This window comes from Melanaphis sacchari, unplaced genomic scaffold (assembly GCF_002803265.2).
Source record: "Melanaphis sacchari strain LSU unplaced genomic scaffold, SCAv2.0 Contig80_pilon_pilon, whole genome shotgun sequence".
Lineage (NCBI taxonomy): Eukaryota > Metazoa > Arthropoda > Insecta > Hemiptera > Aphididae > Melanaphis > Melanaphis sacchari.
The window spans coordinates 389181-417098 of record NW_020271570.1 but is presented as its reverse complement, the minus strand read 5'-3'; the positions used below and the strand labels follow the sequence as shown (position 1 = coordinate 417098).

Below are 27918 nucleotides of genomic sequence, written 5' to 3'. Positions count from 1 at the left end.
GACAACAAATATTAAAAATAATTAAAAATTATAAATTTAGATATGTGTAAAATAACGGGACTAAACTCGCGAACTACTAAAATTCCAATTTGTCACGCATTTCTATATCTAATGTAATTTACAAGGAAATATGTAATTTAATATATGTACAGTTAAATAGTGAGAATACTGATGTTTAAACATTAACAAATAATTTTTGTTTCAATAACACTTATGCTGTACAGAGTAAAAATATAAAGTGAGTATTTTATGTGTACAATATAGTTGCTTTTCGGCAAAAATTACAAATTCAGAGATGGATTTTTACCATCGGGGACGACGTTTAAAAGTCTTCCTGCAGTAAAATAACCGTTGTCCGTCGTCTCGTTAGACCAAGTTTCAGTAGTCGAATGTGATTTGTTATCATTTTTTTGTCTATCAAATAATCCATTCTGGTGAACACAAAAAAAAAATCAATTAAAATATAAATAAAACATATTTTTTTTCGAAAACATTTTACAGGTAGATCATATTTTATAGGTATGAAATGTGTATATTAATTGTCTATTTTTTTAAGGTAAGTGTTTTAAATTGAGCTGACTTTAAAGGTTAACTGCTATTTTTTGCAGGTAATGTCAATAGGTTCTTACACATGGACATGTGGTAAAATGTCATACATGCAAATATTATTATTATGTTGCTTTTACCGAGTAGGTATCAGCAATTCTATTATATACATATTGAAATATGATTAATAAAATTAAAATGTAAAACTCAGTAAAAATATTAGTAAGTTAATATATATTAGCTAGCTTTATGTTTTATGCATACTCGAATATTTGGTTGAACTAATAGAGGAGTTTGAATAATCGAAACATAAATAACAGTATTAATAACATTTTTGATAACATTTTAATTTTGGTGAGCTATTGGAATTTCTGGGTGGGGGCAAGTTCCCTAAACCTCTTCCTTCAGGGCCCTATAGTAATTTCAGTACTTTTCATACTCACAATGTAAGTGGTGATCACTATTCCAATGATCGAACCGGCCAACACATCCCACCAATGATGTCTGTGATCAGTGATTCGTGTCAAGGAACAAAACATGGCCCAGAGTATACACAATGCCTGTAAGACTGGCATTAACAGCATCGAACGCGATTTACATTTGTTGTGTAGATACCACTGTTAAAGTATAAACATAATATTATAGGTATATTTTGTAGATATATAGTTAGAAACTTGGAACAATAAAACAATAAATTAAAATATTTTTAAATAAATACGAATAAGCTGAAAACAAGGCGTAGGCTCAAGGTAAACCGTAGGTCACATCCGTACATGACGTGTCGTCTCCATGTTTCAAAGGTGCAAGATACCAAATTTACATTCAGCAGAACCAATTTTATGTTAGAGTGATTTGAATATTTGACCTATTATCAAGCTTAAAGGCAAGTAAATTATTTGCGTTGTACACTCTTACGTACGTCGGATTTTTACGATAAACTTTAATTTTTGAGAGAGTTATGACTGTTATGAACATTTTTAATATTGAAATATTTTACTTATTCGTAACTTGCATAAAATTTGAAATACCATAGATAAATGACGTACAAAGAAATAATATTTTACCTTTAAGTTTGATGAATTTTAATTGAAAAGATCAATTGACTCTAATGTAGGCTAACAACACCTAATGATTCTGTTGAATGCAAATTTTCTGTGTTGTATCTTGTACGTTTATAATACGGAGAAAACAAATTGTTTAATTTATAAACCTATTACGCAATAAAGAATGATACATCTTTTCAAAAATATTATCATATAGTATGATAAAGTGCATAAATACGAGATATCTATTTAACAAACAAAATGCGTTAATCAACTTAAAAAATATGATTCATAACTAAATAAAAAAAAGGGAGAAAGTAACAGCTCTGTTGAACAGTAAGAAGTGTCAAGTAGACCTTGTCGTTAAGCAAGTCATTTTAGTCATTATAATGCATATATGCTAAATTTGAATTAAATGATAAATCATTGCATACGAAAGACGAATTAACGAGTCTTAGTTTATAATAATTATGTACTTATGAAACAAATTAATTAATTCTATGAAAAATCAATTTTTTGAGTAGTATTGAGGTAAATTTGTGTGTTAAGTTGTATAATACAAATATTTTAAATTCTTAAACCGTCTTTATTCATAATCGTTTTTTTTTCATATACAATTATTATTGAATTTAAATTTATCACATTCATTACAGGTGACCCACTCAATACTTAGGTTCTACTGTACCTATAGAAGATTAGTACCTACTTATCCTGCACGTTTATGTATATAAATTATAATTACAATTTGAAATTATTAAATTTTAATTAATTAACATTTTACGAGATTTTAAAAATGGAAAACTTTAAATAAATATAAAAATAATAATGAAAAAAAAGTAAGTTATATGACAGAAAAATATCAAGTTTTATACTTACAGCCAAAGATATTGATCCGTATACTGAAATGGAAGCATGGCCCGATGGAAATGACTTGCTAGCATCTCTTATGATATATGCGCTTTCATTTTCGTTCATACATGTATAACGATCTATATACCTAAATTAATATGTAAATTTCGTTTTAAATATAACACATCAATATTAAACGTGGCAAGTATTATTGTTTATAATTTATAGATTTGTTTAAATCGTTAATATGTTTGATATATATACTTCAGTTAATAGTGTATTATAATAATAGATAGATAATTACTTATTAGTGCAGTTCTTGGCTTCTCTAGGATGACATGTGTCTAAAAAATGTGGCCTAGGTTCACCAATTAGAAGTTTACCGACGTCCGTTATAAAAAATACGAATATCAGTCCTAAGATATACTGCCGATACCATCGCAATGATTCTTTAAACCATTCATATCGTTCGGAATTAAATTTGTTTTTTTCTTTAACGAAGTATTCTGTCATCATTGCCTGTGAGCATATTTTACCGTATTTATCAATCTCAATAGTATATAATATTATTACCTTTATAGCTATAAAGTATTTTTTAATATTTTGTAACTCTATATATCAATTTCATGTTATTTTGACTTACGGCCAAGTATGGAATTATGAGCGTAACCAGTATAAGCACATGAGACTCCACTGTATCGCCTTTGTATTTATAGCTTATTTTGGGATCACCGCAAAAAAAGCCAATGCTTTGCAAGTGTGGAATAGTTCCGAATTCTACCAAACCCATTGCAATCAAAACTAAAAATAAATAAAATACCAAATTAGATGAATTATGTCAATAACCTACAGTGCATCACTGTATTTAAATTATATCCATTATAAAAATTTTAGACTCGCTAATTCAACGTGGTACTAAGAAAGAGAAAATTTTTTCTTAGGAAATAGTAAATATTTATAATATTATAATACATTTAATGATTCAAAAATCTAAACTGATTTTTGGTTTAATAATTGATCTTTTATTTTAACGAATTATGACAGACTTAGTTCGGTGAGTTCTATAGTTCTATCTACTAATACAAGGTTTCTATTTGACATATTTATGTATTATGATGATAACTCATTAACGTACGCCGTATAAGTTATGAATACTATATATATATATTTAGATATTAGTAGTCGTATAAATAATTGTCATGGGAATTACTAATTGCTATAATAATACTTAGTAAAAATAAATATTTTAAATATTTTAAGATAGTTAAGACATTCATTACAATTAAGCCTTTATTATTTTCAAATTATATTTTATCCCTTATAGAATATAATTTACTTTTAGGTACTTAAAAACTGTATAAATAATACCAGTATAAAATTAACATGACTTAAATTCTATTTTATTTAATAGTTATGTAATATTGCTCTGTACTCTATAGAGGTGTTAAAGTGGAAAAATTTAGGTTTCAGCTCAAAATATATCATGCAAAGGAGGGTTCGATGTATCGTGTTGCGTATAATGCGTATATAACTTTTATTTAAACATCGAAGAAAGAATGTTGTATATTAAATGTATAACCTATATAATTTTAATATACTTGGTTTGTAAAGACTCGGTGATTTGGGGAGTCAACACATTTGTGAAAACTGCCATCGGGTAAAATGTAATGATGAATATTGTATACACACAATCTACTAATTATGTATAATTGTACATTTTATTAAGGATGTTTTGTATAACATAAGTTTTAAGGAAGACCTATTAAAAGCACTTGTATGTTATGACTTTATTCATATACCTTTATCAATAGCACTCACAAGTCACAGGTCACATGGCTTGAATTTCAGTAATTAATAATATTATAAATAAACGCGAGGTATTTACGCAGTGTTTACGATGTGATGTCTTATATTAGCATAATATAAGATAAAATATGTTATTATTCTATAACAGGTATGTATTGGAGATATTATGTAATGTACCTATTAATAGGTAACGTACAAAATAAATACTATTGTTTTTGTTTTTGCTTTAAGTGTTGCAACTAATTTTAACACAACTCTCGATGATCATTATTGTACGGCAAAGAACGTAGAATAAATTGAATATAATATTTAAAATGTAGTTCAGTTAAGTACTATGTTATCATGTTTGCCTTTGCAAATGTGTATATATTAATAAATAAGAGCAATGTAGAAATAATTGATTCATTTTGTATGATTTTTTAATTGTTTTTATAAAATTATAATACCTCGATGATACAAACAATGCAAAAATTACCTAGATACTTGAAACAGTTAAAACATATCTAATTATAAATTAAATTTATAAATATAGATTTAAAAATCAAAGTAGGTATTGAAATAATTGTACTACAACTTACGAGTAGATACTACTATCTACATACCTTTATTAACGCGGTTATAAGTAAATGTTTTATTGGTAAGTCACAACTTTTATTTATTTTTTGTAGTATTTAATAAATCCAGTACTGTAAATAGGATTTTTTTTGAAGGGCTTCAATATTTGTTATTTAATGACAAAAAAAAAAAATAAATATTAAGCAAAGTTTAATTCAATTTGAAAAATATAATCATCTGAGATTTATTTATTTATTTTTTTGATAGAAGAAGCTTAAGCCCGTAAATCTTTCTCATTGACTACGGTACTGAATGAAATGTTTACTTTCTTAACAGAATATTTGATTTCAACAGTTTTAATTGGTAGTATTTTTGGATGTTGAACACATGCGTAGAATAACACGTTATAAGTTTATAATTTATGTATAATAAATAAATCTAAAATGTTGTTTATTTATTTTATTGCGACAAATTAATGAATTATATATATATATATATATCTTTACTTAGTCAAAAAATAATTTGAAATTCATACTATCGTGCATGGTGATGAACGATGATGCACGCGAGTAAAATAAGTTTTTATTGAATATGCAATTTTGTTTTGATTAAATAATATTGTGTAATACAAATAATTTTTTTATGAATTAAAATGATAAAACAACATTAAAAATATATTTAATATCTTTAAATTTTTACGTAAATTACTCTGGTTTCCGATACGAACTTGAAAGTTTTATATTTTCTCACAATTTTTTTATTGTTAAAAAATTACCTAACTAAATATCTTTAGTTATGATCATAATTTTTAAGCCATAAATAGAGCATAAATAAAATAAAACCATGTCGTCATGAGAATCATAATTATTATCATTTATCATCAATCAAGACTGTAAATAATCAAATTATTAGTAAAAACCAAATAAGCAAAATGTAAATTAACTCAGAATTAAAACCATTAAAACCATAAACTAATAATAGATATTTATATACCCTTTGTTGATGCTATTAGAGTATTGGAAAAAATAAATAAAGTTATTTGCAATTAATACATCTATTTTAAACAAATTTACTAAAAACAAATACATAAATTTAATTTCTGAGACCGTCACATTAGTCGTACTATATATTCTCATTTTCAAACTATAAAAATTATATATAAATTATTATTGTTTCAGGTCTATTAGTGACTATTACCTAACCTTTGCTACAGCTTCTTAGCTTGATATATTTTCTTCTTTTTTTAAATCTCTATGAACGGAATTTTGCGACCAGATTGGAAATCAATATTGTATTCATATATATATATATATATATAACATACAATAAAATATAAATGATATCTTTCAATCAACTATTCCTACTCATTGTTTTTCAATAATTTATTTTGGCTCAACAATTTACCTCCAATACTAAGGAAGTAAGGTAACTGATTATACGGACGATTGCTCTAATCGTATATATTCATTTCCTAACATCAGATATTGCGTCAGAAAATATACAAACTCACATACACAAAATGTATGTATAGTAGTACGCAAAGTGGAAAGTTAGAAGAAATGAGAGTAAATCTATCCACATTATCTTCAACTTAGTACCTGTAGTAATAATAAATCCCTCTCAGGTAAAAATAAACGATTCTGAAATTGTTATAATATTATCTATATTATTTAATATAAATCCCAAAACAAAATGCCTTGGCTTAATAATTGAGGATCGACAAGCAATTCACATGAACTCCGCAAATCTATTTTAAAATAACTGTATTTAATCAGTGCCTAGAACTACATTTATTATTCAATAAAAAATAAATATTCATACCAAGTTTCTGTTAAATAGTATATTTAATATTATAAAAACTTATTTTGACTTTCAAATTAATTATCAAAAATATCGAAGACAAAAAAAAAATGTTAATCATTCAATTCCGTGAATAATTCTTGGAATAAATGATACACTTGATTCTCTTTCTTTTTATTTTAAATAAAAATCTATGAGGATAACTTATAGAGTATCCAATTTAAACGAGTTACCTAATTTTCAATTTAAAATATATATGATTATTATAAATTATAATCTATGCTAATTATGTATTTAAACTAATTTCAAAAGTTTTGTCAACGGACAAATTTTGCTTATACGCGCATCATCCATGTTTTAATAAATAAATTAATCACATATTATATTGTTATTATATGAAACATTAAAATTAAATTTAAATTTGCATTTAATGAAACATTTATATTAGTAAGTATGGATTATTAATTAACATACTTATATCAGATTTATAATTAGAAATAAAACAATTTGAAATTAATAAAAAATATTTCTATGAATAATTACACTTATAATATTATTTAGATAGTAACTATTAGATGCATTATGAAATTTTTTTATAATATAAATTATGAATATAACTATTATGCCAAATTTTAAAAAAGTGATGAATACATTTTATACTTTTATAGATTTATAGGCTTTACAATATTGTTATTATTGTTCTATCGATTATTTTTTAATAGAAAAAAACATGAACTCATTTTTAAAGTTTCTCAATATAAAAATATCATAGGTTGGGAATACAATACAATATCAATACATTGACCTTTTACATCAAAATTAAAATATTATATATAGACTCAATATGATTAAATGATCTGTGTTTACAAACCAAAATACACTATTTTTATTTTTTTTAACGATGTGTAAGTATTTAAACTTTAAACTTATATGCAATTTTAATCAATATTACATTAGCAGTTTTACTAGTGTAACGATTCACTTACACGATAACCTACTATACGATAGCATTGAACACAGTAATACAACACATCACTCACTAAATCATCAACACAATAACATGTTTGGTCAAATATGATAAATGATAATCAATGAAACGGATCGGCACGTATCGCCAATATGGCAATGCGTTTTAATTTATTATAAATTAAGCCTATTTTGATTCCTTAAGCTGGCACCTGTATATATATTGAAATACATATAAGTTATACTAATAATTATGTAATATGTGGAAAAAAAATTTAATTTATTTTAATATATTTTTTATTTAAAGCCTTTAAAAATTTGGTTTGTCGGGAAAATTCCTACTTTCAGAAAACGCTTCCCCTCTCTTTTAATGGAGGACTGTATTAATAATTTATAGAGATATTAAAATACGGTATTTTATTTTATTATTTTGCATAATAACGTATTATACCGGTAGTATCGGTTAAGTACCTAAACCAAGTTTTTGCTTTTATTTTTTCAGACGGTCAAGGACTATAGATCTAAGTATTTTGAAACAACAAAAAGAACTTTGGCCACTCCTTTTAATATTTAAATACAAAAACCAAAAGTATTTTTATTAAATTTTTTTATATTTAAAAAATAAACTCTTCTCCTGTAATAATATCAACTATTAGTATACTTTTTTCATATTATTAAATTTGTTTTTCAGAACAATTAGTTATTTTTATGTTTTTTCAAATTATCCAAAAAAGTTAGCTTAATGCAAAATTTAATAGTTGCCAATATATTTTTTAGTAAAAATAAATTTGATCAATTTTAGTAATTTACAATATTTTTGTACCTTTAATATTCAAAAAAGATAATTGCAAAAACTACAAAAACTGGTATTTTTTACAAAACATTACTTTCATACGGTTTTTTAGTTTTTATAAAAAAAATATTTACTGTGCGACAATTTTATAAGAATATTTTATTTAGTAAATAACAAGTTCTGCAAAAAAGTTACCGATGATTTTTTCAAAAAATTAAAATTTCCATCATAATATCTAAAAACTACAAAATTTAACATTTTCTCAAAACTTTGAGCTTTGAGCGCGCTCAGTTAATTATATTATGTAAAGCTCAAATTTTGTAGATTTTATTATTAGACCCATAGAAAAAAATTCCTGAGTGATACTCCCCGAATTTTAAGACTTCAAAAATAATGGGCACCCAAACCAGTATTATATACAAATTACCAGTATAAAACCGTATAGAATCTTGTAGTACCTTAAATTATAGGAAATTTAACTCAAGTTATAAAACCATTATTAACTATAAAATATTTTTATAATTTTTTTTTTTATTTTAAACAAGAAATATACAATCTGTATTCTTGGGCACAATAAGAATATTTGATATAATATATAATTTGTACATGAAAACGTGAGGAAAGAAGCCATCCAGTGAAAGCACTACTTATTTGTTTATTAATAATTTTTTTTTTTTTAATTTTTAATTTTTAAATTTCAAAATAAATTAGGTTATCAGTTATTTTATTATCTGCCAATTAACATGTAAATATATTTACCAACTTTTTGGTACCACATTTTTACTTATTTTAAGTAGGTGTTAAGTACTTATATTTAATATCAGAAATTTAGTAAAAATATTATTTTATCTTTAAAAAGTTTAAATAAACAAAGGTTAGGTTAAACCAAATAAATAGAAAACCATAAATTATAAATTATAATAGTAAATAATAAAAAAAACAACTAAAAATAACACCTTAATTTCTTTATATATTGTCTGTATAAAACAATTTTATACCAATAGTGTTTAATACCTTGTATAATACAGTTTTACACCACTGTATATAATACAAACTCACATCTCTAATAATTTGTATATTCAATCCCCCCCTCCTAGTTTATATATTATAATATTAATATATTTTTATACAGGAAAAACTGATTTAAATTAAAATAAATAATAAATATAAAAATGTCTATATACTTTTTAAGTTAATAAAATAATTGAAACCAAATGCTGAACTAGTGATAGTTTTTAAATGTACACTCATGTAGAAGACTACCTTATGAATTTTTTCGCATGTAAATTTATGATATTTTCATAAATGTATAAAATATGTATACATTTTTAAGTAAATCTTAATTAATTATGCTTAATGCATTTTCTAGGTAAAATAAGAATGAAAATTTAAAGCATGTAAAAACGTCTAATTATTTTTGAAACTTTTATAAAATTAAAAAATGATAATAATTATTATTATAATTTTATTAAATTTATTGAATTATTTTAATTTAGTTATTATCCTTTCATACAATCGTTGACCTTTACACATTTTCACGAGTTTGTACATTATTTAATATTTATGACTTATTTAATGTAATAATTATATACTAACCTAAATTTCAACAAAAACACAATATGTTTCGCTTCTATAGAACTATAGAAATACCTATGTTTTATATAAATTACATATTAGTTAATTAATAGCTAATAAGTAATAATATTTATATAGGTACAAAAAATTATAGTGGGGGTTTTAGTATTTTATCATTTAAGTTTACTTAAACTTTAAATTTTAACGACTAATACAATTTTAATTCTCTATACTAAATACTCATTTATACAATACTTTGTCATTAAAATTAGGTACCTACTTATAAAATAAATAAATATATAATATTGTTAATCACGTATTCACGTATTTACATACCAAATAAATTGCTTATTTCCTGATATTAGACAGGTGCCTACATTAAATGATTGATTACAATATATGGATTATTATCAAGTCGCATAAAAATTGATTAATTTAATGGTTCACTTAAATTTAATGGACCAATCATTGGTCACTAAATCATGTTTAAGGGGACCATTAGCTCACTACCTATTGATTTATTTAGTGTTTAAGCGATTATTTATACGATTCAGAATAAAATAGTTAATTTATATGAAAATTAATGATAACAGAATAATATAGTATATTAAGCTTTTTACTAGTAAACATTTATTTGTGGGAAATTTTCAGCTCCCTGATATTTGTTATAACTTTATTACAGACCTGTAGGAGAAGATTAGGAGCAATATATTAAATAGGATCATATGTATTAACCATAAGACATAAACATATAGATATCACTCTTTATAAGTAGTGCATTGTTTGAAGAACTTGTTAAGATTTGGGTAGTCCCCCAAGTTATTTTCATTTTTTATCACTGACCATAAATTGTGTATAATTGTATCTTGTTTATGAAATAATCAATCGCATTAATTTTAATCATATAATTTATAATTAAATGGTTGGTGGGACAATTAAGTATTAACACTATTAACCTAAATATTTAAAATAATTATTATCTATGTAGGATGCATATACTATTGGATTATATTTCATTAGAATCATAACTATAACGAATATCATCGTTTATATTTTGAATACACCCTTTTTATTTGAAAATTACATTAAATCCATTACTTCCAGAAATCAATTTTATGTGTCAGCAACCCACCAATATTATATTTTAATAATTTAACTGTATTACTAAGAAGTAAGAGATAATAAATATGTGTATCAGACGTATTGCTACGACACTGTAGGTAGACAATCGATTAGTTGGTAGCACTACATTTATTTAGGTTCCGGTATACCAAGATAGAAAGTGATACGAAACTACTTATGACTTATGAGTGTTTAGTGGTCAGTGGATGCTATGAAATATTTATTATTTACTATTTTCACTTCATTGTTTTGTTATATTTTAATATAAAAAAATCAGTTTATTATTACATATTAATATACTTTTATAGTAGAAAGTAACTACATTTATGAGGGCAATAATATATATAAGTTATTTTAGAATTCTACCATTATTATACCGAATTACATTGTCATGATTACTTACATACATACGTTTTGATTTTTACGGAAATCAAATATTGAAAGAGTTCTTTACACAGCCACATTAATTGACTTTTACGTTCCATGAAGTAGGTACAAAGTTGGTTAATATAATAAAAGAAAATAAAAAAAACGAAAATAATAAATGTATGTCACTATAATGTGTAGTTTAATTAAAAATACACTCGTTACTTTATTTTTTCTTGTTTCAGTAATTAATCGAAAAAAACATCGTAAACGACAAAAGGATAGATAAAACGAAGAACTTAAGGATTAATAACCTGATCGTGATAGTCTAGGTTAGTTATAGAATTATTATAAGTTATTTGATACAACTTATACTATTACAACGTCGGCACAGTTTCTAACCAGTCACACGTCCGAGACCAACTGTTTATTCATGTCGAATACTGCCGCCCGTCGTTGATCTCTCCGACTACACGGAGTGTAACGTATAACGCGACTATGAAAAAATAATTTACACTAGGTATGTACACTACATTACGTTAAAATCGTTAAATTGTCGAAAGGAACGTCATAATATTATACAAGCAGAGGTAGACGCTGCACAAACGTATATTATTATACGTTTATCTCTGGTCAAGAGAGATAGAGACATAAATTAACGTATTCGTGTCGAAAATTGAAAACAATTATATAGATATGCATTATCTAGATATTGCACGAACAGCTTAGTCAAGGTCATTAGACAGTTCACGCCTGGATGTATATTGAATTTTAAAATTAAGGTACAGAGGTCTATAGGTACGCTACCGTTGCACGCCTGCACTTATCGCAAATCACGATGTGATGTGATTTTATTAGGTATTTTATTAAATCCCAGTATGGTGTTTCTTGTACCGAATAATAACGTTCAACCTATTTCACTGAAATTGTTCATTAACACAATAATATCACGAAAGAGCCATTATATCGCTACAAATTATTTTGTTTGCATATATTATTGACTTTCAAATTTTGCGTAACACCCGACTGTAATATAAATATTTAATATAATATGTATACTAATGATAAATTTCATTTTGCGCGATTCGTTTATGGATCAAATTACTTGATCAATAACTTGATCAATGTTAACTTGTCTATCTCTTTCAATATAAAGCTGTTAAAACAATAAATTAATTATCATACAATGTATTATGCTGTTTTATTTTTCTATGATAAAATAGAAATTTAATTATAACTTTTAAAGAGGGAGCAAAACGATACTATTGCCCCTCAATAAAATATCTGGAGGGATAGTTGTCCTCTCTTCCCCTAGATTACGCCTATGATTATATCCATAAGGATAGGTAGTGGAAAAAATTAAATTTAATGTATTCCTGTCGTTGCATACCTATCATTCTGTGATTTGCCAACTATTATACCCTAGGGACCCTAGGGCTTTAGTTTAATGCTCGAAAAATGTACTAAATAAATGTAGATAAATATGCACTTGAGGTAACAAAAATATGCGTTTAATAAACAAAGAAATATGTAGTTATTACATATGTTTTAAATATTGAATTTGAATGGTTTTATATTAAAATTTACAGAAAGCTCAAAGTTTAAAATGTAAGTATGCATTTGAAAACTTTATTTTTTTATTATTATTTTAACAACAAAATTAACAATATACAAATAAGCATAACAATAGTGATAAGTTAATCTATACATAAAATGAAATATGATACGGTGTAGGAGGACTCCCAGTGGAGTTATTTACTCAGATTATTAGAAAGGAATAATTTTAATAGAAGAGGTTTCTACACCACTTTCGTTTGAATTTGCACGTGGGGTTGTCTGGGATGTGGTGGGAAGTTAGTGACTTATGTTGAGGTTAATATGGAAGCTAAATTGTTTGTAGAGTTTACGGTAAGTGATTTTTGTGACTTAGTTTACATATTTAATTTTCAGGTCAGCGTGTAAGGTTTTGTTACTAACATACCAGGGAGAATTTGTTGCAGTGCGTAGGTAGATGGATTGGGATGATTGAATTTTTCGTATGTTACTTGGAGCAGCGTTACCCCAAATTTGTATACCATAATATCATAAAAGAGATTAAAAACTCAAGTATAAGATATTAATAAGCTTCTTTAATTTTCAAATCTATTATAAATTTATCATATAGATAAGTAGGTATGTATAGTAAGTAATAGATACCTATTACCTACCTATTATTAAATTAATATTATTTTAGATGTATATTATATATTGACTATAGTATTGGTCAAATGGGCGATTGTAAACTCTCCCGATAGTACACTCTCCCGGGTCTAGTAAAAATCATAAAATAAATTTAATATACATTTAAGTTGCGTTTAAAAATAGTCAATCATATATAATAATAATAATAATAATAATAATAACAATATAAATAATATAAATTAATGTCTTTAGCTGCTATGAACATGATATTATAGTCAAAATACAATAGAAAATAAAATTTCAAAATATCCAATATACATTTAAGTTTCTTTTAAAAATAGTTAATAATAATAATATAAGTTACAATTACAAAATATACGTAAAAATGTTAAAATAATTGATTTTGATAATAAGAACATACTGATTTAAAAAAGTTAGGGAATCTATTTTTTTTCTTTATAATCTAATATTTTTTGGGATATATTTTTTTCTTTATTTTTTGTATAAATATTTTTATTCGATTTATTTAATTTATTGCAACTTTGAATTTTAACATATATTTCAATTTGAAAACCCGTTAGAGCATTAATAAATATAAATAAAGATGGATGAGTACTTGAGAAATATGAATTTAAATGCGAATGGAACGACTCACTATAAAGTTGACCCGGGTGAGTTTACACATTTACTTCAGATAAACATAATATTAACCCGGGAGAGTTTATTATTTTTTAAAATCGGGAAAGTTTACCACCGCCCGGTCAAATAGTCATGAATTTTTCATAATACAAGTAATACGATGCCAAGATTAATTTTTTTAATAATCAATAAAGTTTTTAAAATATATACTTCTATAATCGTTATACTATTTTTATTTTATCATAAAATATGTATTGAAGAAATTCAAAATCGATAAATATAAGTCCTTTTAATTAAAAAGTAACTATAAGTGTCCCAAAATATGTTCTAAAAACTTCTGATGTTCCATTCGTTAAGTTGTGAAATACATAAAAAATTAACTGTAAGTTTAAGCCATATATATTAATAGATAAAACTTTACTTTTTTACGTCAACGTCATAATAATATATTACAATACATACACTGCGATTGCATAGTACATATTCACACGACCGTCAAATAGCAATACTATGTAAAGTAAACATCAACTTGTAAAAAAAATTTATTCCTGCTGGTAATTTTTAAAAGCAGTACGAAAAAATATTTAAATTTAAATATAACAAGCATAAAATGTATATATCTGTTTTTTATTATTCAAGGTTGTAATCAAAATTATTTTTAAAAGGGCTGCTTCAGTTTGTCTTTCTAATATAAACAAAACAAATATTATACTTCTATTCATACACTATAAAATATATATACAGGAGTTCGAAAATAGCGAAAGAAATCAATAATGTAATATCTCTGCTCTTCAGTTTAAAAGTATATAACTTATACATAATATGCATGTTTATTCTTTTATTAATTTATAAAATAATTTTCTTTCGACCTGTAAACAATTAATTTTCATAGGCAGCGCGGTCTTTTTTTGCAGGGGATGCCAGTAGGTAATAGGTATATTTCAAAAATAGATAATACTTGTTTCCTAGTTAAATCAGTTTTCAAGACCATTATACAACTCATCTAGGACATGTTGCGTTTTCATATCATCAGTTTTTGTTGAAACCTTCCTATTTTTCCGTAAATCACAGGGAATAACATAGCATACCCGACATCCTTGTTGCGCACGCCTATGTTGATTTTCATTATATTTAAATAAATAATTTTAAGAACTTATTAAGTATCTAGGATTAGGTAATAACATTATTTCATAACAAGTTGTGTCAGTAGCGAACCCAGGGGGGTGGACCCCGAGTCCGGACCACCATTTCGCTTATGTCATAGTATTTATTTTTATTTTTTAAAGTTACCCTAAAATTTTCATCAAATTTTATTGATTAGATTTGGTATTTTGTTGATAACACGTCAAATTTTATATATAGATAAAATCAATATTAAGAATAATGAATATAATGACTATACTATAATTTAACTGGTATAAAATAATAATTGTTATACATTGTAAATATAAATTTAAAAATATGTATATTGAATAATTTCATTTTGTTTATTAAGCAATAAAATGTATGAATTATTTAAGGAAAAGAACAGCAAAAGTAGATAAATAAATTTTTTTGGACCCCCCCCTGAAAAAATCTTGGTTGCGCCACTGATTTGTTAAGTCGTAAATTTTTATTTTTATTTATGTTGTTTTTTTTATATAGTTCCTAGATATAAACTATTTAATAAAAAATTTGAATACATTTTTTTATTATTTGACTCAATTTCTTACAATTTGATGTGACTTATATATGATATATTTATGGTAATGCTAGGATTTTGAGGTGATATAATTTATAATATTACCTATAACGAAATATTTTTATTATTAAGTTCTTTTACTAGTATGTTACAAAATAAAATATTTTGAAACATTTAATACAGAAGCCCACGTTACACTTTTTACACATCGTATAAATACTTGTCAAACACCCTTCAACTGCATATATTTTTCTTTTTTTCTGAGGTTGGAATGATAAGCAGGCGCGGATCTAGAACATATTTATGGGGGGAGGGGGGCATTTTAAATGAAATTCTAGCCTAAGTCCGATAAAAACATTGTACATACTATGTAAGCTAATAAGTAAATATTATTATTTAAATCCCAGTTTATCAGTACAATAAAATAAATAAAATAATTAGATAAGTAATATAAATGGTTTAATTAATAATGATACGTAATATATAATTAATAATAATTAATAATAAAATATAACAAATATTATAAAATGATCACAGAACAAAATCGTTTCGTCTTTTAGATTTGGCAAATTCGTCAATTACTTCTTCACAGTCAATACTAATATTTTTATAGCAATTAAGCAATGCAAGTCCATTTAAGCGCTAAGGTTAGACATTTTATTGCATCAAGCAAGTTTAAATATTCGATTAGATTCGATTTGCTTTTTAACGGTGACCGATAAAAAAGGACACGGCCGAAACGCTATCGGTAAAACAATGCATTTTATCGGCTGTCGAAAATAGATATAATAGAAAATTCACCAGAGTCTACGGGGGGGGGGGGGGGGGGCGGCCCCTTGCCTCCCCCCTTGAATCTGCGCCTGATAAGATAATTTTTCCCATAGTATCTAGAGTCATCACTTATTCTATTGCAAGAGACACTTAAAATTGGTGTGGATGGTCTTCCTTCAACTTTAGATTTCGTCCTATATTTCAATAGTAAATTGGGGACTATTTTAGTCTAATTTGAAGTTGTCGTATATTGGGCCTTACTTTTCTTTGTAAAATCCAAGCATTATTCATGCGTACATATAAGTACAATAAGTGAATATTGGCCACCACCACTTTTTTTCACGTATATTGATTCTGTAGATAGCAATGTTTTGGTTCATTGAATTCGTTCCTTCTATGTATTTGTTGTACTCTCTAATCAATCCAATCATATGTGGTCTAGGAACTGATATTATCTTTTTTTCTTTTTGAGAATATCTTTGTACGTAGCTTATAAGTTTCACACCAATTCTAGAAGCTGCAGTTACAACCGAATTGTCCATCCATTGTGCATAAATTATACCGTTATTTTTTCAATAATATTTGCACATTTACCTCTTTGTTATTTTAAGAATAACTTTTTTCCTGTTTGAGGGAAATCTTTACTAAGCCGATTTTCCCTAATAATCTCAGTTCCAAAATAATAACGATCTCTCAAGAAACTTAATAAATTAGAACTGGTAAATAAGTTATCAATGTTATCACAAAATACACAAAAAGGTAATTTCCTTTTTTCTGGAGATAGGTTTTCTAAAAAATATAGAAGAGGCGCAATACATTTTTCAAAAATATGCTCATATTTTTGTTACTGATTTGGCAATTTTAACGGTCGTGGCGCGAGCTAAGTAAAAAATAAACTAACTGCATGACGGTGTGTGTATAGCATATTGAAGCAGGAGTTGCCTATTTAAACTGTGTGAAATACAGGTAAATTTTTTATACAACATAACTAATTTTCTAATGTATCAGTTAACTCCTAGTAAATTCCAAAATATCAGAAATATTGTTTAGAACGCTTTTTTGTAAAATTCATTAAAATCGTACGTTAGAAATTAAAAAGTGCGAAATTTTTAATGGAAATTTATATAAAATTCAGAATTGCGATAGCTGTCGTCGTCGTCGCATTGACTGGTTTCTCCACTCGATTTCGAGTACATAACTTGAGGCCTAGGTGGGAGAAAATATGATGACAACTGCCAGATTCAGTGCCGAGTGTCGGCGGGTCATAAATCATAACACTCATAACTATGCATTATTTTTGTTGTCTGCCGTCGTTTATACTCATCGTCTATACTGCAGTAGTCGGCAATAGGCGACCCGCGGGCCAAATCCGGCCCGTGAAGGAAAAATAATTGGACCACAAAAAATATTTATTTTTTTTTTAATAATACTGGTTTTCTACACATAATATATATTTTATCTATTTTATGATGTATTTAGAGATTACGATGGTGTTTATCGTTTATTGCTATTTATAATAATAGTTGCAATAACAACAATTATTAACTAATATTTGAATTTTTAGTTTTTACTGGCCCTCAAAATTTTTTTTTTTGATTTTCTGAATCTCCATAGAATTTAATTGTCGACCCCTGGTCTATAGTGTCTATAGTTGTCTATGTTATTGTAGCGTGTTCTATTATTAAAGCATGTTAGTCGTGTAACTATTCACACATCGCGTACAACTATGATATTGGTATTTATTAGAATTAATTTAATTATAAATATGTCAACTAAGTTGCAAAAAAAAGAGCTCAATATAAATAAATGTACTTATTAAAAAAAAAACAACTTGACATTATTAATAAAACTATTGTTAAAAAAAAATATAGATAAAAATATAGATACATTATTATTATTATTATTTGTATTAATGATAAAAATGAGTGATATCACAACAAAAACCCTTTGTAAACTACGTGTAAAAATAGCTAAGTAAAAAAATATTAGATCTTTAAGTACTATAAAGATGTGACATTATGAATAAATGCTAAGTATATTGAATTTAAATAAACTTATTTTGTTTTAATAATTTATTTACTTGGCGAGGAATTAATTCTTAAAAGAAACAAAGTGTGATGAACAATATAATTAAATGGCGAAAGACTATTAAAATATAACTTATTATTTAAAAAATATTATTATTACTATTTATGTATTATTCTAAATAATTTCTCGCCAAGTAAATAAAATATTGAAACAAAATAAGTTTACTCTAATTCAATATACTTAGCATTTATTCATGATGTCACATCTTTATGGTACTTAAAAATCTAATATTTTTTTACTTAGTCATTTTTCACGTAGTTTACGAAGGGTTTTTGTTGTGATTATATTATATAAAAAAAGGTGTAAACATTGATATAGTCGATATTATAACACTAATACGTGGGAAACCATAGCTATTTTTAGAAATTATTTGTTGTATTACTTTATGCGTATCCTAAGACATAACGGGTTAATGATATTTATTTATTTTTTTTTTTTTTGGTTAAAGTAATTAATGTAAAAATACAATAATATAATTCTTATTTTCTTTTCTTTATTCTTTGTACCTACTTATTAATTCTAACTTGTTTTGTTCATTTTTATATTATTTATAAATAATTATAAGTTTCATATAGCAATATAAGGGTTGTGCAATATATAATGTAACATATTATAACCTTATTATATTTATAACATTTTTGTGGACAATGAAAAAATTAGCGTAACAAAGATTTTAGACTAGGCAAACCTTAAAACAATAAAAATAAATATTTATTTATGCCTTATACGTTAAGTACAAAATTTGATAATACAAATTGCTTCTTCAATATTCAATTAAAATTAATTAAATAAATAAATATAGGAAATGATGACTGTTCTTACTTCATAGCAATTCGCAATTAAAAATAGATACTGTCAATAAATTATAATATTCATGATAAATCAAATAAGTCATACAATTAGATAAGTATATAATGTTAACATAAGAAATATTATTTTAAAGTGTTTAAAGCTAGACGATTACATTATAATTTAAAATTACTCAAAGATAATATATACTCCATTAAATAGATATAAACGAATATTTACTATAGTATAACTATTATATATTATTATAAAGCTATGAGACTTCCTACTAAGTTATTATTCATTATTAGTTTTTTTTTATTTACCCATAATTACTTCTTATTTATGTTACTTATGGTAAATTTAATTAACTCAAAAATTAATTATAAAGTTCATCTTTTTTTCATTTTTTTTTTTTTTTTTACAGATTTGTTCCAAATGCCTTTCTAAATGTTACCATATCACCCGATTTAAAAATGTATTTTGTCTAAAAGGGAAGGGGAGAGGTACATTGTATGTATGTAAACGTTTCAATTTTCTGACGACAATATTTAACTTTTTTTCAAAAGGTTATATCAAATACTTAATAAAATTTGAATAAAAAATTCTACATATCAACATATCGCCCGAAGCAAAATAAACAAACAGTCACGGGCGAAGCCGTACCTAACAGCCAGCTAGTCAGCTAGTGTACAATAAAATAAAAAAATGATCAAAATAAAATATCCACTAACCAAAATTTTGATAAGACAATATTAACCAAAATCTATTCATGAATTATTTTTTTTTTCCAAATGATCTGTATGTTACATAAATATATAAATTGAATGTTATATTAATTAAATGTGGTATTTGATATCCTAACTTTTCAAAACTTTTGAATTTTCATTTATTATATAAAACTATTAATTCAATATTCTATGAAAACAAATAATTTTAAGATTATTTTTTTTTATTAGGTGTTATCATAAAAATTGAGTATTATAAATAATAATAATGATTATATAAAAACCATTTTATTAGAACATAAAAAAAAGAATAAAACAATGAATGGAATATGTTGGAAAAAATATCACTCTGTATAAAAAATATTACGTACCTATATAAATAATAAACAATTGTCTACAATTTTTTTTTATTCATTAATATGTGCATTGGACGACCTACAGGCAGGGATTTATGAACTCATGTTCATGGACCAACATTGACTTTTGTTCGAGTCAATGTCAATGTCATGACGCCTTGTGCCCTCCAAGTTCATTACCCGCGAGTAATATTACATGTTATTTATACAATATTCGCGTATTATTTTAACTCAACTATATATATAGTGGTAAACTGTTGCTGTAGCCGCTATATATATTAAAGTAATAAATTCTTTCAATGACAAGAGGGTATTTAAGTTTTATTATTTTATTATTATTCCCAAATCGAATAACCACAAACGCGCGACTCCCATCACCATTAAAGCGAATGTTAAAAAAATGATAAAAGTTTGATTACTATAATAAAACAATTTTAATCATGCTTAAATACTTATGCAAAAAATATTGTGTACACACACATTATGTTTAATGAATAATTTAATTTAAATATAATTCTAAAACGATGTATTATACTACAAATTTTAATACAGAAACAAATTCTCAAAGATTAAAGCAATCAAATAATAAACTAAATTTTAAATTGAAAGTAATTATAATTTATATTTTATTACTGTAAACGATAAGCATTTTGTAGTAAATAATTCACACCTAAAAATCATAATAATAATAGGTATTATTAAAAAAATTAAAAAACGAAGCTTATAAATAATATTTAATTTAATAATCATACAAATAAATTATAAAAAATAAATAAATAAAAACAGTCAATACTAGTAAGTAGATACTTACATAAAAAAAATATGTTAATTTTTTTTTTTAATACATTTTTCAAACAACATATGATGATTAATAATTATTGAAAAAGAAATTGTATATTAATAATAATAATAATAATAATATATCTTTTTTATAGGATGTCATACTATATACATAATTAGATAGTTCAATCAAATAAATTTAAAATATATTTTTTTGAGTTTTTCGATACATTATCAATATGGTAATTAATAAATCATATTTTACGCATTCGTTACTATAACTTGGGTATAGTACAAAAATATAAACCACATGCAGATTTCATTTGTATTAAAATCGTTATAACTATAGTTTCACATATACTTTTCTACTACAATTTATAAATACGAAAATCGTTATTAGTATTATTCATCGTAAATTTCCTATCCAGGTGTAAAAAATGGCATTAAAATCAAATTTTTTTTATTTAATACATAATATTATTTACCAGTTACCAAGAATTTTTAGAATTTATGGTAGTTAAGTGTATTAAATTTATTCTTTGATGTCATATGAATATTGATACAATTATAATTCTATCATAAACAATATATATACAACTAGTAACTTAGCACACCATAAGGTTACATAAGGTTTATGTACTAATACATAAACAACCCAGTTCATTTTCAACAAATTGTATTTAAATATTACGATGTATCAATCTATCTAATAATTCCGTAAAGAGTAAAATAATTGTTTATAATGGATCACTAATGAAGCAAAAGACTGTAGGTTTCATTAGCTGTTGTGGTAGTGTGGGTTTTTGATTTTATTTTTATGTATATATGAAATATTATACTAACTTTTATTTCGATATGTTATGTGATATACTATATAACTATATCAACTTATAGTTAATTATATTCATAAATATGAAAAACATGTTTTAATAGGAATGATGTTTAGTTGTTCTAAAAACTCTGAACTGTTTTTAATTAATTGTTTTGAATATACTAGGTGTTGGTTATTAGTTTATTTCTTACTTGTTATTATATTTATATAAAACGAATATTATACGTGTAGCGATTGTTTTTATTTCATTGGTTGGTGCTCATCTTCGTAATAAATTTGAAAAAAAGCTAAAAACAGCAAGCTTGAAAACTTTGGCTAAATGCCAATGTAAATAAAATATTACTATAATGGAGTTTAATGCCTACATATAATTCACGATCTGTCAAATTAACGGTAATATTTATAAGTCTATTTTTAAAATACTTGCCTTATTAATTCTTTTGTTTATTTATACTAAAATTCCATTAAAATGTATTGAATCATTAACGGTATTACTTAAGACTCATTTTTAAATGTCATCATTTGTATACAAAGCATTAAGATAAAATTAGAGACAGAATAAGCAATATGGATACAATGATCAATCAACGAATTCGAAAAATAACTCACAGAGGTTTCGGATAAATCTATGATTGCTGCGATATCTTAGAAATCTATTATTCACACATTATTAGCAGTTTTTTTAAAGCTTTAAGAAATTAAAAATTGTTTGTTTAAAAAACTTGGCAACCATCGGTACCAACCTTAAATACAATTGAAGAGATCAGGAGCTATAAAAAAGGTAATGTATAAAAAATTGTTGTTATATATAAATCAAACTAAAAATGTTATAAAAAAACTTTTATTGACCAATATAGGTAATTTATGATTATTTAGAACATTCAAAATATAGATTTCAAAACGTTTAAATTTAATGAATAATTAAAAAGCTGTTTGTTTATCACTTACAAAACGAGTGGCGATGAGACACTATACAATTGTGTAACAAGTGAAGGACTTTCAAATATTAGGTATTCAATTAATATTTCTACCTAACATTGCACAAAAATGAAAAAAAGTCAGATTTAAAATTGGCAACACCATTACTCGATTTTTACTATATTATGATAATTATTATTGTAAAATAGATATCTATTAATTAAAGGATAGAATTGTATTTTATTAATTAGTATTATTAATATTTTTTTAGTATTTTTATTTACATTTTTTAAACTATAATTTACTTAATTTCGAATCTATAAATTCTGTAGTGGATCAGAAAATAACGCCAACTAGTATATTTATTGCTTCTAAATATTTTTTTAAATAAGATACATTTAAAAAAATCATTGCATTACAGTCGAATGTATTTACTATAGTATACATTAATCTAAACGTAATTATACTCTTCTAGTCTCGTACATTGGTACGATCTATACGAGCAGGTAGGGTAGATAATTTTATTCAAATTTACATAATATCATGGTCCATGGTCCATGGACAATATTACTTCTATTGTGGCTGAATTTTGATATTTATGGCCATAGCCGTATTTCAGTTATTTTTACTTACCATTGTTGTCATTATATATTGTATTGTAATCGTATTGTCAAACAACGTCTACATACATCTGTATTATGTATGTTTATAACTTGTGTGCGACATAACGAGAAAAATGAAGCTAAACTAGACGAAAATCTCATTTCTATTGTTATGGTTATTTTGAGAGCTGTTTATAAGTATAAAAAAATATTACAATAGAATACAAAATAAATATTAAATAATCGTATATAATATTTGTATGTGAATGAAAATAAAATAGTTTTTATTTTTTGTTATTATTGTAAGGGACTTAAAAAACAGTTTATCATCGCATTAGATTTTTAGTTTAACAATACACGCACAGACAATAATGTATTATCGTACATCGAAATGTCCATTCTATAGTCCATAAAGTTTTTACCCCTTGTCTCCGCGGTATGTATTCACTATTCGATGCTCATTAATTAACCAACAATATAAGTACTCACCTATAATATATATAAAAATAAACATACATCAAGCTCGTTTTTTTGTATGATAATTACTTATACGTATACATGTAGAATAAAGTCAGTTAATTAAGATTTAATTGACGTGCAGGTGCGTTAATGATTTTATATCTTACGCGGACCTTGATGTCGTTTTTAAATATTTATTATAAACATCATAATAATATCTAATATATATATATATATATATTATACATATTGTAAGCATACAATATAGTTATTCTGTAATAACTGGTCCATAGAAGCGTTAAATGGTTACAGATTAGGCAAAGCCATGTAGAACAACTACAACAACGACTTTGACTTTAAATAGTTGTACATTAATATAATAATTTACCTATACCTAATAACTATTTGAAAGTTGAAATATTATAGTGAAAATAATACTCTCAACGTATAATTAGTAATTCCACCTACTTATAAATACATTGATCTTTAGTCTTTAAACACTACGAAATACGAATTAAAATTGCCAGACAATAGGTACCTATAGTAACTAATAATAGTAATTATAATTAGTTATTAAATTATACTTGATTAAAGTAATATCTACATTTATTTTTTAGGCGTTTTTTGTCATCATTAATCTATATAAATTTAATTCACAATTATGTCCGTAAAATTATATATGTAAACTACTAAATTTTATTTAAATAACAATCAGATGCATTTGTATTTTATAATGTACGATATATATATATATATACAATTAACTATTATATTGGTTATTACTTATTATATAATATTATACACTGAAATTATTGATGATTAATTATTGTGTCACGGGTTCATGAGTCTCAGCCCTCGGAATCGTATCAATGTGCACACTGTACAAATATATTATTTTTCCTGTACAATAAACAATGATATCCGGCCAATATATACAATATACATAAATAATAATATATTTTATAACGCTATAATAGTAATTATTATTTTAATACGTCACTACCAATTATACATATGTTGGTTTATTCGTATGACCCTTTGTTTTTCTGGGATGGGTTTTACCTTACTTCCTTTTCATATGTATAAGCTATTTCCCTACGTCATATGCAATACGTCATGAATACCTATTAAAATCATTTAGAATGCAGGAAGTTCATTGTTGACGTAATGCATTTTCAACGTCACTGTTAAAATGTTGCACTATTTGAATTAGAGTAGAAAATCGTATATAGGAATGATTTCTTGATTAAAATAAATTAATCTTTATTAAATTTAGTGAAAATAAATCGCTCAATGAATAAAAAAAAAAAAAAAATTATTGGAATATATAGAAATAATAAAAAATAATATAAACATTATTGGAATATATTAAAATTAAAAAAAAACAAGTACAAAAATTCTTTCTTTGCTAAGCATAATCAGCACTATTTAGATGTTACATTAGTGTTTACGTATTATACTTTTATAAAACATGCGAATAAATATTTATTTTTGTATGCTAATACCCTACCAATTGAAACTGTAACATGAATGAAAAAACATCAAATTAACTGAACCTGAATAATATTGCCAAAACTAATTTTATTGTTGGAACATTGCCAATAGAAATAAATAAATAAATTACATCTTTTCTTTTCTTGTTTTTTTTTATTTTGCAAACGAAATCAATACAATCGCACATCGTCTTCCAAACACTTCAAGGGTTGTTGCCCTTTCGTCTTTGGCCTATAAACTTATGAACGAATTCGAAACAAAAAACTTAAAGGTAAATTTAATATTGAAAATTATTATATCGTTCAATAATATTAAATATTTTATATTATGTTTGAAACAACGAATTGTGTGGATATATGTTGGATAAAATCATGGTGAGATACTGAGATATTTATTTATTTAATACAATTTGAACAGTACCAAAATGATTTAAACATTTTTATTTTATTTTTAAAATTTAGGTTTATAAAAATAAAATATTTATTAGATATTAAATTTTTTGATAAAGAAATTGAGTTTAATTTATGAACTATAATTAAAAAGGTATATGCAATTATATTTTTAATTATCTACCTAGTTCATACCTATCACATTTTTACACTTTAGACTTTAAAGTAATAATTTATATGTATTAACTATAATTAAAAGGATAATTAGGTATATTTAGTAAGCATGTAATTATTATATTTTTGTAGCCTATATTTTAGTTTATTATGGAATATAGTTTATTGGTATGAATAAATAATTGAATGGTGTAACTGTAAATAACGGAATTTGTTCTAAATAAAATAAATTATTTCAAAACAATTAATTCTAAATGTATAACATTCTACTACCTACTCAAATCATGCCCGTTCTAGCTTTTTAAAAACACTGTTAATAAATTATGATAGGTTTCTTATTATCATAATTTTTTTTTTTTAAGTTAGAAGGGAGAATAAATTGTTAATAGTCACGCTTTATTCAAGTAAAATTATATAGAAACGCGTGTTTCACAAAACTTTTGTATAAGTTTTTATTTTTTAAACTTATCAACTTAGATTTAAGTATAACAAAAAAATAAGTTGATCATCTTAACAACACTCGTACGGCTGTACATTATATACCTATAATATTGGCAATTACTTATAAAGTATAACTAATAAGTATATATATACTTATTTAATTTATTGAATATCATGGTAAAATATAAAAATAAATCCTTCATCTAAATGTTGTATTAAATTTAGTATAATATAAACACAGAACATAATTACTGAATGTTGAACATTTATGTAAATATGAATATAAAGTGTACAATATAAAAGTTTTAATTTGTGAGGCCATAATGCTTAGCACGCTTTTCACGGCCATAACAACCTTGAAAACAAAATCTAATCAATTGTTCATATTTTCAACATAAATAATAACAATTTGAATTTATTTAAGTATTAAAGTAATTTGAATGATCAATACGATTAAAAATTATATAATAGCTAGTATGTATGACATAATTAAAGCTTATGTTTTGAATAAAATTATGAACACTATTGTTAAAAATTTTAAAATTATTTGGTTCTAAAGTTTTTTTATGTGGTTTTTAAAATTAATATGCATGCGTTCTAAACAGCATATTTTAAAATGAAAATAATTTTCCCAAAGTCTACTAATGTTTATTTATATAATTTTTAACAATTTATCTTTTTATTGACTTATATTCAAGATAAATACCCATTTAAACTGTATATATAAAAAAAAAATTATCTATAATAACATAGAAAATTATAATTGTTACATTTAAAGGCGAAAAATACAATATATGTATTCATTTTGTGACAAAATATAATAATACATAAATAATTTAGTAACTTAAATGTAGTTTTACTTACCTAAGACTAGAAGTACGAAGTCGAGAATCAATATCCATTGCTTTTGACTGAACATTTTGATAATTTATTGAAGTATTTGAAAACTTCAAATTTAGTTAAATTTATTATTGTGAAAACGTATTAAAAGAAGTCCTAAAAATTATTTTTAATATAGAAATTGTATTTTACAATTTAAATTTTAGCACCACGTGATAGCGTGAATTGAATCTAAAATGCACCAAACCGCTAGTCTGACAACAATTCGATTCAATGGTTCCCCAGAGAATGGCACACGCGATGATGTTACGTTACTACTTACTATACTGGAGTAATAC

The 27918-nt window shown here is 24.6% G+C and overlaps 1 protein-coding gene across 2 annotated transcripts; it reads right to left on the bottom strand.

Moving 5' to 3' along the window:
* On the bottom strand, nucleotides 1-27918 carry LOC112602030 (putative phosphatidate phosphatase). Of its 2 annotated transcripts, none has more exons than XM_025349946.1 (6): nucleotides 11459-11635; nucleotides 3082-3239; nucleotides 2743-2957; nucleotides 2466-2586; nucleotides 990-1163; nucleotides 1-431 (listed from the first exon to the last, which is right to left on the bottom strand). In XM_025349946.1, exons 1-6 carry the CDS (start codon nucleotides 11538-11540, stop codon nucleotides 282-284), a joined length of 900 nt encoding a protein of 299 aa, XP_025205731.1. In that variant the 5' UTR covers nucleotides 11541-11635; the 3' UTR covers nucleotides 1-281. The 2 variants fall into 2 exon arrangements, with proteins under 2 accessions (XP_025205731.1, XP_025205732.1); XM_025349947.1 differs by lacking the exon at nucleotides 11459-11635 and adding an exon at nucleotides 27605-27918 and having other exon boundaries at nucleotides 3-431.